This window comes from Pelecanus crispus, chromosome 5 (assembly GCF_030463565.1).
Source record: "Pelecanus crispus isolate bPelCri1 chromosome 5, bPelCri1.pri, whole genome shotgun sequence".
Lineage (NCBI taxonomy): Eukaryota > Metazoa > Chordata > Aves > Pelecaniformes > Pelecanidae > Pelecanus > Pelecanus crispus.
Window position 1 is genome coordinate 42,162,603 of NC_134647.1, and position 14,675 is coordinate 42,177,277.

At 40.5% G+C, this 14,675-nt stretch overlaps 1 protein-coding gene across 3 annotated transcripts; it reads right to left on the minus strand.

Annotated features, from left to right (window-relative positions):
• Nucleotides 1-1,419: 1,419 nt before the first annotated feature.
• On the minus strand, nt 1,420-13,425 carry COPS8 (COP9 signalosome subunit 8). 3 transcript variants are annotated; one of them, XM_075710338.1, is made up of 8 exons: nt 13,298-13,425; nt 10,309-10,379; nt 8,718-8,766; nt 7,033-7,165; nt 5,943-6,050; nt 5,408-5,470; nt 4,199-4,240; nt 1,420-2,877 (listed from the first exon to the last, which is right to left on the minus strand). In XM_075710338.1, the coding sequence occupies exons 1-8, from the start codon at nt 13,373-13,375 to the stop codon at nt 2,798-2,800; spliced, it is 624 nt and encodes a 207-aa protein (XP_075566453.1). In that variant the 5' UTR covers nt 13,376-13,425; the 3' UTR covers nt 1,420-2,797. The 3 variants fall into 3 exon arrangements, with proteins under 3 accessions (XP_075566453.1, XP_075566455.1, XP_075566454.1); XM_075710340.1 differs by lacking the exon at nt 13,298-13,425 and adding an exon at nt 13,042-13,182; XM_075710339.1 differs by lacking the exons at nt 8,718-8,766; nt 10,309-10,379.
• Between the last annotated feature and the right edge of the window lie 1,250 nt (nt 13,426-14,675).

Below are 14,675 nucleotides of genomic sequence, written 5' to 3' on the forward strand. Positions count from 1 at the left end.
CCCATTTAAAACCAGAAAACCAAGATGAGCATCTGGATAGGGGAATCAGGCAGCATTTTCATTAGTAAAAAGGAGAAATACTAAAAATACATTTCTAGGTATTTGAGGAAGTGTTGTTTGGTTTTGTAGGCAGCTTCAAATCTACTAACTTTTTCTACAAACAATCAACAAATGTAGATTAAGTGGTCTACTTCATATACAACAGAATTTTCCAAAACTACACAAAACTAGTAGACTAGTAGACTAAAGAAGAAAGGACTGGCTAAGTGTAAGTAGCAGGTAGTCAGTTTTCACAGTGGAGGAAGCTACCATAAATTACTGTAATACCTGTTATGCTCAACATTGATAAAGTTCTTCCAGTTAGCAAGGCAACAATGCCCAGATTACAAAGTTATTCAAGAAGTCAAAAGGAAGTCTGATTATGAAGACCAGAAGTGTCTTACAATACTGAAATTTCACCTACCATTTCACTGCCCATTTGTTACCCATGCATGCTGCACTAACCAGAGGGGAAAACCCCGAATAAGGACATGCAATGATGCAACGAACCCAGTTATCACTGCTGATGAAAGATACTGAAGTCATTGTCATTACTACACTGAGAACAAGGCAGTGATCAAGAGATGTTAGAACAGAGCCAATCTTAGAAAGGATCAGGAACAAATAGAAAATATGCTGCTGTTACGACCCATGATACGTCCATTACACGACTAGCAAAAGTTATATCGAAAAAGGATCTGAAAAAGGGTATTTGTGAACCAGAAACCACGATAAAGGACAATGAGGATGAAAAAAGATCTGAAATAGCTTGGATTCCAAAGTAAAAAAAAAAAAAAAAAAAAAAAAGCACGGCTGGGAGCACAGTGCTCAAGGCAAGTTATGAGTTAATGCCATACTCAAAGCTAAAAGCCAGCTTAAATTTTACAGCAGACCAGATAGTATCTCAAAATTATGAACTTGTTAGAACTGGACAGAGAAGAGTCAAACTTACTACATTTGAGAGATCTGAGAAACACACAGATTACTTGTGTCCACATTGCTCTTCTCCCATTACCATTTAAGCGCAAGTGGTTAGTTAATCCTTTAATCATGTCTAATTTTCATTGCTGCAAGCAGGGTTGTTCTTGTGTGCTACAAACAAGAGAGTTGAACAAAACATACACGGACGGGGAAATTTTCACTTAGCTTTTCAAGTACTTTATGAATATTTTAAAAGACATCTGAAGGGTACCAGTGTTTTTCGAATATAAAACCATACAATCGCTGCACACAAAGGTGCTCAAAATACCTGTCTAGGCATAATGTATCGCACTAATTTTTAACTAGCTCTACCCAAATTAGACCAGTAAGAGTTCATTAAAACCTAGCCAAACCTGAACAACTGTACTCTAAGGAAAATTAAAAACCAAGTACACAAGGTCAGTGTAAACATGTTCTTTAATATCGCTGAAGATAAATTCAGAAATCCAAGTTTTATGTGGGTTTCAAATAAATAATCATTTTGAGTAAGTGTTTACATATAAAGGGAGCTCTCAAAGCAGCAGTGCACAGTTTATAATTCCTCCCTGCTACCACACCCCCAACAAGAGAATGTACAGTAGGTAGTGCACACTGGAAAAAAACAATCACAACATACAGCACACTTGCCATCTTCGATGAAACCACTGAATACGATGTTGAAAAGGGGGGAGAAGCAAATGAAGGCATGCACTGCCCTTTAAAGCACCACTATTTTCCCATAGCCTTTTTACCAGCATAATACAAATAAGAAGCCTGGGAATACAAGTCATCTTTCTGCTTCTAAAATCCACTCTCAACTCAAAGATTAACACAGCAGTGCTCTGATATAGAAAATGTATCCCTCAAACTGACATTGCAGCATAACACATCATCCCCATCCCAATTGGTCTCTACTCAGGGACACCTACTAATTTTTCAAATCCTCTCCAATAACTGCGGAGGTAATCCAGAAAGCTTAAAGACAGGTAAGAGTTGTTTCTTGTAGGTCCTGGCCCAGTGTACTGAAAAGAACCAAGACCTGACAGGCCTCAAGAAAGTGTATGGTTACCCAGCAAAATATCTGGTGTCCTATGTCACTCAAACAAAACCTTCCAAAAGTAAAAATTCTTCCTCAAAGTGAAGATTTGCCTTTCTTAAATGACTCCCATTATTCTGCCATAAAAATATGCCCAATGTGAAATTTCTCATGTCAAAACAAGAAGATTTAACAACCCAGAAAGACCAACAAGAAAAAAGATCAATTATAAATATGCCACAAATATACTTCCAAAAGAGCTACTGTGAATTGTTTTCTTAAGTTACTGTTTCATCAAAACATTTTCTCTCTGCAGATACAGGTAGGGCAGTCTTCTACTCTTTGTACTTTAGTTCAACATGCAGTTGATCTGTGATAAGCATTGCAGCACTCACCATAGAAGCACATAACCTACTAGCATAAATTCCTCAACACAGTTAACCTGCTTCATTACTCATATTTTTCTTCTCCATAATATACCTGAAAAATGTTCTGCCTCTCTCTGCTACAAGTCAATAAAAAACTTACTATGTAATACTGCTGTGTACCTACTAAATAAATATTACAGGAGTTAAAGGATTGTTTCAATTGCTAGCTTGGCTTTGGCAAAACACAAATTGGGATAACATACACTGTATACTTCACACATTTGAGTAGGGGATGCTGCAACATTTAACAGATACAAAATAAAATAAATCTTAGATTTCTAGAACTGTCAGCACACAGGATTCCCAAGTTGTTCTGAATACAGGAGCACGGTAATCAATTTTCAAGGAAAGCCACATAGTCAGTCAATCTGGCCAACTGCTGTTCATTTGGAATTGGTGGAACCGGAGCAGGTTCTACAAAGATAAAACAAATGTATCATTAATGAAATTAAGAAAGCAAATCAGTCTGCAATACCATCCATCACAACAGTAAGGAAAAAAATTACATGCATCAGACTTAAAACAGTCTTATAGAGGCACATCTTAACTGTATCTCCTACCTATGCAGCTTTACCTGACATTACGTTTCTGTTATCTGCAAAATTAAGTAGCCCGAGAGTTACTAACAGCAAAGGTAGCTGTAACAAGTTCCAGTTGTTAGCAGACTCCAAATTTCCTTTTTGCATATACTGGAGTCTGAATAATGAAGACTGACAGCAATTCCACTTGACAAAAAGGCTCTGGAGCTCTGCAGTTGCTCCTTTGCTTACAAGTTGCCATACTGAAGATAGCAAATAAATCTACTGGGTTATCTGACTAACAAAACACAGAAAAGTACTGCATGGGTTATAGGAGAATGCAGTGTGCATGCAGATCCTTATATAAATGCCAGCTAACCTGAGATTACAGTTTAACAATAGGTTGGAAGACAAGTGACTAAAGCCAGTGAGATAAGTTAGGACTTAAAAATCAGAAATAAAAAGTAACAGGAAAATTTGCATTTACTCTCCCTGAAGAGTTAACAGACTAGCATTCAGGATATAGTTAAAGCAGACATACTGCGTAGGGCTGCAAGTATGCAATAGAGGAGGCTGACAATCAAAAGAATGTTTTCAAAAAGCAAGACCCCAGCTCTTGAAATGGGCTGGGAATGAAACCTGTAAATTTAAGACACTTTTGGCAACCGTGTTAGATGCAGCAAGCCACCAATTCAGATCTGCTGTCACTATCTTGTGAACAATACAGACAAGAGTGTTTTGAGAATCAGCATGACATAACATATTACATCTCAATCTATAGTTGAGTATGGTTCTAAGGAAAACCAGAAGATCACTTTCTTCTACAGGGAAGGCTTCAGAAGTCCCACATGACACAAAAGCAACAAAACTCAGAGTCGCTTTGTGATGAAATTGCCTTTTCAGAAGTTTTCACCGAAATCCTTTTGTTTTACAGTGGCTGCCTACCCCTGCTTTGTAATCTGCTCCCTTCTTCAGCTATGGAAGTAGGAATCTCAGGCACTCCTTCAGATGTGAGGGGAAGAGAAGACAGAGGGAGTCATGTTTACATAGCACCTGATTGGGGTTTGTTTGGGTTGGGGTTTTTTTCGAGGGAGGGAGTGACAACATTCATTTGTCTGGGACCCAATTCCTATTTTGTGGTGCTGGTGAAGTTCTGTTTATATTAATCATGCAAGTTTTAGAAACATGCAAGCAGATTACATATAAACAGGAAGTACCTGATGAAGGAACAAATCTGTTAAAGGAAGCTTCCAGCACACCTGAAGAAAAACACAATAGAAGTTAGCCCAGTGGACCAATTTTAAACAGTTCTATACATCAAACCAAAACTGTATAAAAAGGTAGTTAAAATTAAGCCTGTTCATTTACTTGTTTTACTTCATAGCTAAAAAGCAGAACACCCAAGGCTTAGCTGGTTAGGCACAGTTTCAAAACAGATGACAACCTCCTGCCTCTTTCTTTTGCCTCTAAAATAGTTCTTGCACTCACTTTTGGAAAAGAACCACATGTAAGCAACCCTCAATACTTGTAAGCACTGCATATTTTGTAACCAGTTAATGAAAAAACTGATCACATCCAAAAGCTCGGGACTCTGGCTGGTTATGGGCCCCAAGGGATAAATTTCAACACCTTGCCTGGCACATGTTTATAATGTTCTGAGCTCTGAACACCTGAAAATTCTGCCCATGCAAACAATATATTTTTTTCTTAGCCTAATAGATGCTGCCCTTTTAGATATGCTATGATTTGGCTCCTTCCAGAGCAGTACTGGGCAGTTTAAAAACAGTCATTTCACCTCTGCCTTCAGAGCTCAAAATTTATTTTTGCATCAGCCAGCCACAGACACTGCTTTAGCAAAAAACCCCAAGTATTTTTGCAGGCTGAGCTTTGCAGGAACAGATACTCTGTTATCAACATCATGACAGTAAAGAAAAGATCCAGTAGAATAAGTTTTAAAAAGCAAAGGAAATTATACCAACAACTTGAGCTCCTCAGAGCAAAAAGATCCACTAGATCCCTGCCCAAAGAAGTTCTATTTCTCCTGAAAAGAAATCTCAGGTTCAAAATGGTATATTTTTTACTCATCTTTATTAGATTAAGACATGTCATTTGAGGCCATCCAACTTATGTTCCACTGAGTCAGAGCCAGCAGCAGAGGAGGAGCGGGAGAAATCATAGCATATCCTGTCTGCTTTTGTTTAAAAAAGTTAATTTGAGGATGTAGTTTAATCCAAACTACTTGTAAGCCCAAACCAAACCCCCTGCTTTGTCCTTCCTATATTTTATAAACACTCCATGTTTTACAGCAGCATAAGCCCCCATAAAAATATCTAAAAGAATACTGTGCAAAATTTTAATTAAAAACTAACACCTCATTACTAGAAAATGATGAACTCAATATCTAATGAAGTAACAGCTCCACCTACCTGGCTTTTTAGGCATTACCATACGAGTTGAAAAGTCTGCTTGCCAGCCCTGTTCCAATACACCTGAAAAGGAATTTTTACATTTGTAAGAACAAATATATAATTACTAGAAATGCAAAATAGAGATGCACATGAAGACCAGCAGAAAAGCATCTCAGTACACTGCCTATATGCCACAACTGTAAGACCTATTTCTTGTAAGCATTTAGACATTTAGTTCAACAAATAAACTCATGAAAGTGATAACAGCACATGAAACTAGGTCAACCCACTACCTTCAGTCTTCCCTCATTGATGAATTGCTTTAACACTTCCACATATAGAAGGGGAGGATAACCAATTGTAACTAGTGGCAAACAATAAAAGAAAATAAAACACTTATTCAGAACCAAGACATTTTTCTCTATTCACTGCCCCATCACTTCTCTTTATAACAGTCTCCGAATTTGCGTACATGTTTCTATTTACCATCACTTACAGCTCTCTGATCTCAGTCATCTGTAGAAAAACTATTCAGTGAATAAATGCAAAGTACCTTTCACAGCTTCTTCTACAGGAAGCCCAACAAAGGCTGCAAAATCATCTGCAACTATTGAGGTATATGCCTGAGAAACCAGTCCAAAGGCCCGTCTCCTAGTTGCATCTAAGAAGAGATAAACACTGTAAGCAGACAGTAGACTAATCTCCATAACTAGGAAATCTGAGAATTTTTTCCAATTTAACACATTTGGAAAACCACTACCACCCTTAAAACTAGCACTTTAGAAATTCCCCCTCCGTTCCCACAATTCACTGGAGTACCACAGTTAGCAGCCAGAGACAACAGCTGGCTCTGTGCCAGGACAAAACCCCTCAGAGACCACATTTAACTTCCAAATGCAGTTTGCAGCATCTTGGGTACTACCAGCAGTATGTAAACCAATTTAGAAAACCACTTCCAATGGCACTCTCCATTTGCAATAAACTTGTGTCAAATAGTTCAGAATCATGAAGAAATCATGAAAAATGCAATTAGGCAAACTAAACTATTCATGCCTTTTTAACTATATCTGCTTTGATACCAAGGCATCAGCAAATCAGTTGTTTCTAAAGCTACAGAGAATTTTTTATTGCAAAATACCTTGGAAGGCTTTTTAGCAGTCTGTACTGCCCTCTAGCAGTAAGACTTTGCATTGTTACTGTTACAGTCTATAAATAAAACATTTGTCTAAAGCCACATTTAAAAGAAAAACCTTTTCATAAGGTTCTGAAATGCCAAGCCAAGTTCCCTAGATTACTGGTTAAAAGTCTGATAAAACTGGATAACTAATGGTCTATTTTGCTATTACAGAATAAAACATATGGTATATGAAATTCCAATATGAAAGAATATACAATCACACACAATCCTAATTAGCAAAAACATTTCAGTTTGTTCCTACAAGTTTTTGTAATGAGCTTTTTATTTACACCTGATACCTAAAATACTTTAAGTAAAACCTACAAAAACTTGGCAACAATCTTTCTGACCACTTCTGATCTTTCGTGAGTAGTCATTTGTCTACTTGTCTGTTTGTGTTTGAGGACACAGAAAAAATTTAAGGCGACATATAATTCCATGCTACCTACAGAAGTTCAATTTGTACCTCTAAGTGCTTCCATGATTGGTTGAATAGTCTCAGACCACTGATGCGCACTGATTGTTGTATAGATTCCTGGAAAGTCTCTCTGCCAGATTCTTTGTCCTACTGACCAAACTGCACCAAGTTCAGCATTTGCCTGTTGTGACAAAAAACCCAGTTAATTCAGAATGGTGTATTCTCTACAGTGACCATTCTGTATAAACCCATTTCCACTCCCCTCCTTTCCCCATTGCAAGAGTATATCACAATACCTGTAATGATGGACAGACAAGCATTGGGAAATCTTGTTCTAGCAGGTATCACCGCTGCAAGCTCCCTGATCCATCCTCTGCCAAAACTTTATTACCCACATAGGCAAAGTCTGCTCACATGTCAGTTATACCAATCCAGGCAGACATACCAGCCAAAACAATCATGGAGGACAGCCTGCACACAGGCTACTGACCGGAGTTGCAAAGAGACAGGCACAGCTTATTTTCTTAGAGATGCTTGCCTCTTCAGGAGAGGCTGTATAAAGTGCAGCAGCTGTTTGCACAGTGAAGGTGATTTCCAACTTGAAATTTTGTCTTCCAATCTTGACAATAGGTCACACTTAATATGGTGCCATCCTCACTACAACTGCTCTCCCACCACTGGTTTTAAGGGCTACTTCTACTGTGTTACACATCATCATTTGGTCAACTGGACTCCAGAACAGCCTGTCAGAATAGCAACTGCACACCAAAATGGGTAATAAAGTAGTATTTTCAACTTTGTAAGGAGAACTGATTTGTTTCTGAAGTTAAGACTCATACTAATTATTACTTGACTCAATTAGTAGAAGATTCATCAACACATACACGTAAGAAAATACTATGCTTTGAGGTGTAACCTTCCCAAAATAATTCATGCAATGAGTTTCCCCCACCAAGACCAATGCTTCACACGAAATGCAAGTTACACCAAAAAAGCCAGATTATTCACAGAATATTGCTGTGCAATAAACACAGCAGGTTTCAGAGAAAGGCTAAGTAAAATGTGGTCCAGATGACTATTGACTCAAGCAATGTAACTACTTTTTTTCTTGAAAAGGAAGGAAAATTATTTCAGAACCACCTGACAGGTCCTATCCTGACCATGAGGTTTCTTAATACAAGACTACAGAAAACTTGTTTCCTTGTAAAATATGATCTCAAACTAAAAACCTAACAACAATAAAGTCTGGAAGCATTTCTGGTATTATATTTAGCTAAATCCTCAAAACGCATCTTTGACCCAAATGCAGTGCAAAACAAGTGCCTTCAGAAAGTTAATCAATTTGAAAATGCAACTTATCTGAAGTCACTTTTTACTACGCAAGGTATTCTGCACCCTCAGGTGGAATGTGGCCCCATCCCAGATTCAGATCCATTGCTTTCCTCCAGCTGACTACCCTTCATCACAAGGCTTTCTACTAAAAAAAAAAAAAAAAAAAAATCTACAGATCTACTGAATTCTATTCCACCAGATTATTTGTTAAGGAAAAGTAGCGGCAGATGAGCAACCAGGAGATCTTAAAAGACCAACACACCATCTGCTGGGCAAGCAGTTCACAGCACAGAACTGCACCCAAGGCTACTCACCAAACAGAATCCTCAGGGGAAAAAGTCATGATCTGCAAGCTTGTATCTAACTGGTTTAGTATCAATGGTGTTTTTCAAAGTACTTACAGATTTGATAGCAGGAGGGATTCTTTTCCAAAGATACCGTGCATTATTCCTAAAATATTAAGTTAAAAATACTTGTCAGTAACCAAATGTCTGCTACAAGGAGACAGCCAAAGGTTTGTTCAGATGCTATAATTAACACAGTCTCAGTGCTTTAAAATATTCCTTCTATGCCTACTGAAGTAGAAAAACAAAGTTACTCTCAAGTAGACAACATAACTACCATAATACAACAAATAGTTCATTAACTGTCTCATTTAACACCCATTTAGAAAATGTTTTTCATTTATCTACCCTAGGCAGCATTTCACAGAAGTTAGTTTTGTGCTTTTATTTTTGGAATAGCTGCATCTTTGATGAACACATGTACAAAGAGTAACTTTTCACAGTGTCAGCAGTCACTTAGGCCAGTGGTCTCCAAACTTTCATCATGTGCTTCTAGCAGAAAAACATTTTTGAGCATGCATACACATGTATTTATGAATTAACTATATTAATACAGTAGTACATGTATAACGTACATTATAAAGCATACAAATACAGAAGTTAAAAAGGATGAAATAAACACCATTTATTTTTATTTTACTTATTAATAGTACAAAAATAACTTTCTTCATGTGCCCACACCCAACTTAGCCTACCAAAGATTTAGACTGTTCTCTGCATGTTCCACCCAGCCCAGCTTTGTCACATACATTCTGGAGATTTGGAGATGTTGAAATATTTAGTCATTAATCTTTAGAGCACAGAAGTCAAACTGAAATGGTTACAAATTCTCAGAAAGATTTAAAATGCAAAATAGAGAAAGAGACTCACTGCTTTTCATTAAAGCACAATTCTGAAATTCCACACTCCTAAAACTTCATATTCATTTGAACCAAGGTTATTTGCATTAAACCTAATACTCAGTATCAGCATTCAGGGAATTTGCCCTGGAAGAATATACATCCACAATGCAAGAAAACACTCAAATCTTCGAGTCCCCGTAGCAATGCTTACTTTGGCTTGATAATCAAACATGGCTGTGTCATTCTGCCTGAATCAGCAATTTCTCAACAAAACCTTAAACACAGCCAATCAAGTTCACACAGGGACACGGTAATAATCCAGCAGACCGAACTCAAAGGATTACTAATTCATGCAGATTTAGTTAATTCAAGCCAACAGTATCCCTCGTTTTTAACATGGTCAGTTTAGTGTTATCCTGCTGTAATTAGACTCAAGGAGGAGCATGCAATCTTACTCAAAACAAATGCAGCCTTGAAAAGCTACAAATCAAAACACTGAAGTGTTCAAAATTTTCCAATCTCACTATTTAAGGAACTTTCTTCCTAAAGCCAATCTGTTTCCCTACAGTTCAAAAGGGTGGGCCAGAGCAAACAAAGGAGAATAATTTTCCTGACAGAGCAAGGGATGAAAGGGACTTAATTCTGTGAGGTTGTTTGTTTGTTTTTTTTTTTAAAAACAGCACTGCCTATATGGATTTTGCTAGTCACACAACAAATTACTGATATTCTGGCAACTACAGCTCAAACTAATAGCGACACATTCAGTACCCGAAGTCTGAAGTTAAAGATTAATACAAGCCACTTACATGTCATTATGCAACAGGTATAAAGCTAGAAGTTGGCCATAAACAAGGGGTGTTGCAATTCCTCCAGGGGCCTAAAAACCAAGTACAAATAATTTGGTTACATACTTTAAGAACAAGATACCTTACAAAATACACCAGGTAGCCAAGTTTAAGAACATTCCCAGACAATTAATGTTTTTTCACACCATGTAATAGGTCTGGACAAATTGTCAGAGTTGCAATATTATGGTAATACAGTTGTATCTTACAATGAAGAGTTAACTTACACATGCCAGAACTTTTGCTTAGAAAGCTTAGTTTGTTTTGCTGCATGAATAAAGTAATGTTACATCTTTCTAAGGTTCTAGCTTAAGCTCATGCAAGTGAAACTCTCTCTCTTTACAGTCCCACACAAACAGCTGGTTTTAGGTGCTCACAAATTCACCTATCTTGAGCTGAACTTCAGTTCAACTCAGGGCACTCCACCAGAGCAAAGTTTCTTCGCTCACTTGAACTGCCCTTCTTAAAAATCCAAACCAAGCTTTGACATTTGCCACACTTCAGCAGATCTCACAAATCATACAAGTAGAAAAAAATTTATTATAATAAAGTTATAAAATTTTGGAAGTCTATAATCATTTAAAAGCCGACAAGATTTCCAATAAGGTTTTAGCAATTTATCAAAGGGTAGTGCAGCAAGCATTCACAGGAAGCCAATTATGCAGCTATTTGATTTAATTATATGCAGGATTTATAGGCTCATCTAAACCAAAAGCAGGTGATTAGCTGTGTCATTGAGCAGATACCATTGTCCCCAGCCATTCTCACACTGTTTCCAGGGCTCATCACCCACTTACAAATACAACAGTTTCTGCAACTAATCCTTGGATTATGGCCAGTAAAACAAAAGCCAGGTCAATTAATACCACCTGTTAGAACTGTGTAAGTTCACCTTTGGTGTTTCTCTGTACTAAAAAGAAAATTCATTAGTTTCTCTGCCAGGAGACTGGTGGAACAAAAGGGAAAGCTAACTACCACCAAAACAACTAGATTGTAAATCTACAGTCTTACTGAAAGAAGCTCTGTGGCTCCATCTAGCCTGCAAAAAAATCAGCCTGCATATCAACTCATGATCTGAAACACAAAGGCTGTCAGCAGATATTAGTGTGCCCACAAGAATCTTGATGTGGATGCAGACATGCACAGCAAATAACTTAGCAGCTTTGTCAAAGGATTTGCTAACAGATTGCCGGGGTGCATCTGTTGCCATTTACTCTAGGCAACTCTGCTGACAGACACAGCAGAAACCTTGAGCAGAGGGCAGTCTAGGTTCAATGGCTTTGTAACAGCTCCCAGGGTCCCACTGAGGTCCAACACCACACATTCTGCAGCAGGGAAGTGCAGAGGGTGTGTTGAACTTCCTCAGAGGGCTGCAGAAGCAAAACCCAAAGCCTGCTGGGCTCCATCCCTATCCCTCAGAACTCAGCCTGACACAGCCCTCCCACCACTCCACAGAGGCCAAAAAGGCAGCCAAAGCCATTGCAAGTCAGGTGAAACAGACTGCCCAAACCAAGTATCAACCACTGTTTTGAAGCTTGTTAATCTGAAAGGGCATAAAAAGGTAACTCCATTTACAGAAAGACATTCCCTAATGAGAAGCCATTCAGTGACTGTTAACACATGCTGTGGTCTCACAACCCTAACTATAACCCTCTACCTGCACTTCCCTAATACACACCTTAACAGTAAGTGCTGTACACATGTGCCCCTCTAAAGGATGGGAATACACCTTCAAAGCAAGTACCAAGCCACTCCCAGCAGGAAGGGCTAACCACACTCAACTGTCCCACATGGTACACGGGCACTCTACTGCTGCTCTGTGCTCACATGCCCATCACTTGAGACAGCAGGTAGCTCATGTTTTCAGCACAATAATCTCCCTCAGGCTCTATAACACTCTTCTACAGAACTTGGGGCATACCAAGAAGCTGCAGCACCATGCTGAGAACATGAGAGGCACCTGAGCTCAGCACAGAAATAGTGCACAGAAACATCAACTGAAGCTTGATGATTCACACCCACAAGTAGGGACCCCTTCCATTTAAGGATTATATTTTCCACTGCAAAGCTGTGTGGTTTGTCAACACCAAAGTTCTGCTGTGGCAAGTGATCACCCACTGGAACAGCTCTCTGCCTTCAATTGCTAGGGTAGCAAGATCTAAAAGTCAAGATCACTAAAGAGTGCATGAAAGAGGAAATCAAAAATTTTCCCTTCTTTCAAATGGCTGCAGTAGGATGCATGAGCTTCACATTTAGAAAAGCACTGGAAACTCTGCAAGACAAGAAAGGGTCTACGGATATGACCCAGGAAGAGCTTTTAGCATTAACATGGTGCCACTTGTATTTACCACAGGCTGGAGTCTGGCACACGAACAGTGTGCACAGACTTGAAAACTCATCAAACAATAGATTTTAAAATGGCACAAAGGAAGCTTCCAGTGTGAGCTCCCGTAACAAGGGCACCACTGATTTAAGAGCCATTCAGTATCCCACTCCCCTTTTCAATACCTTTTCTCAACCACGTGAGACACATGGAGACACATGAAACTTCTGTCACACGCATCTCTCCAAGAAGACCCTAACATTGATACTAAAACGCACTCATTTATTTGCCTGCAGCTTCACAAGTTTCTCAAAAGCTTTATGGCGGGCTTTCGCACAAGCGGCAAGTTTAAACACTGAACCCTCACCGACCTCACAAAGGCGCAGAGGCAGAGAGCCGCGCGTATCCTTCCTTGCCGGACCAGATGAGACTCTCAAACCAGCGCTTTCAGGCAACCGACTCTGACCCGCACCGCACCCCGCAGCGGCTGGAAACGCTTGTGCCCAAACCCACCAGCGCTGCGGAGCGGCACCCAGCCCCGAAGCCTGGCCGGCGCACACGGGGCCTCAGCCACGCCCCCGGCACCCCCGCGCCCCTCCCAGCAGCGCGCCGCCCGCCCCGCGGCACCTCAAGCTCCTGGGTCTCGCACTGCTCCAGGAGCTTCTTGAAGCTGAAGGAGTTCTCTGCCATCACCGCCACGGGCATCTTCCCCTCACGGCGCCCCGCCGCCGCCAGCCAGAACCGCCTCCCCTCAGGAGGCGGCCGCGCCTGGACGCCACTTCCGTCCCGAGCAGACGCACTTCCGCCCGCGGCCTAAGGCACGCAGGCCCCTCTAGCCCCGCTTTCCCTTGCTCTGGAGGACTGCGGGGCGGGGAGCCAGGGCGGCCTGGCCGGGAGGGGCGTGGCCAAGGGCTGGGGGCGTGGCCGGGGAGGGGGCGGGCTCACGAACGCGGCGCGCCGGGGCCGCGGGGGGGGGGAGCTGGGCAGCAAATGTGTCAGGCCCGCGTTCTTTAGGGAACAGGTGGATTACACCTTTTTTCCCCCCATTATTTGTTGTCTGTTTGTGTGTAATAAACAGATTTATGTTTAGTTTTTTATTTGTGTATCTGGCATGTTATGTGATGTTTAAGATACAGACGCTACATCCTTTATTACACATTACATATACAATATAACATAGCATCTACATGTATACACATATCCTATAAAATAGTGTCCTGGTTTCAGCTGGGATAGAGTTAATTTTCTTCCTAGTAGCTGGCATAGTGCTGTGGTTTGGATTTAGGATGAGAAGAATGTTGATAACACGCTGATGTTTTAGTTGTTGCTGAGTACTGCTTATGCTAGTCAAGGACTTTTCAGCTTCCCATGCTCTGCCAGGCGCACAAGAAACTGGGAGGGGGCACAGCCAGAATAGCTGATCCAAACTGACCAAAGGCTATTCCATACCATATGACGTCATGCTCAGTATATAAACTGGGGGGGGGGGGGGGGGGCCGGGGGGTTGGCTGGGGAGCAGCGATCGCTGCTCAGGAACTGTCTGGGTATCGGTCGGCGGGTGGTGAGCAACTGCATTGTGTATCACTTGCTTTGTATATTGTTATTATTATTATCATTATTATACTGTTATTATTATTATTTTTTACCTTATTTCAATTATTAAACTGTTCTTATCTCAACCCAGGAGTGGGTTTTTTCACTCTTACTCCTCCAATTCTCTCCCCCATCCCATCGGGGTAGGGGGAGTGAGCGAGCGGCTGCGTGGTGCTTAGTTGCTGGCTGGGGCTAAACCATGACAATAGTATATATGCCAAAATAGCACACAATATTCTAAAACGGCACATAACAGCTTATATGCTATTGTATAGGTAGGACCGCCCCTCCGCCGTGGCCTTTCCGTGGCTCTGGTTCCCATCCTCAGCAAGGTCCCATCTGCAGGGGCAGCACCAGGAGCCCCCAGTGCTGCCCGCCTTGCCCTAGAATTGGGCTCAGGAACCCTATTTAT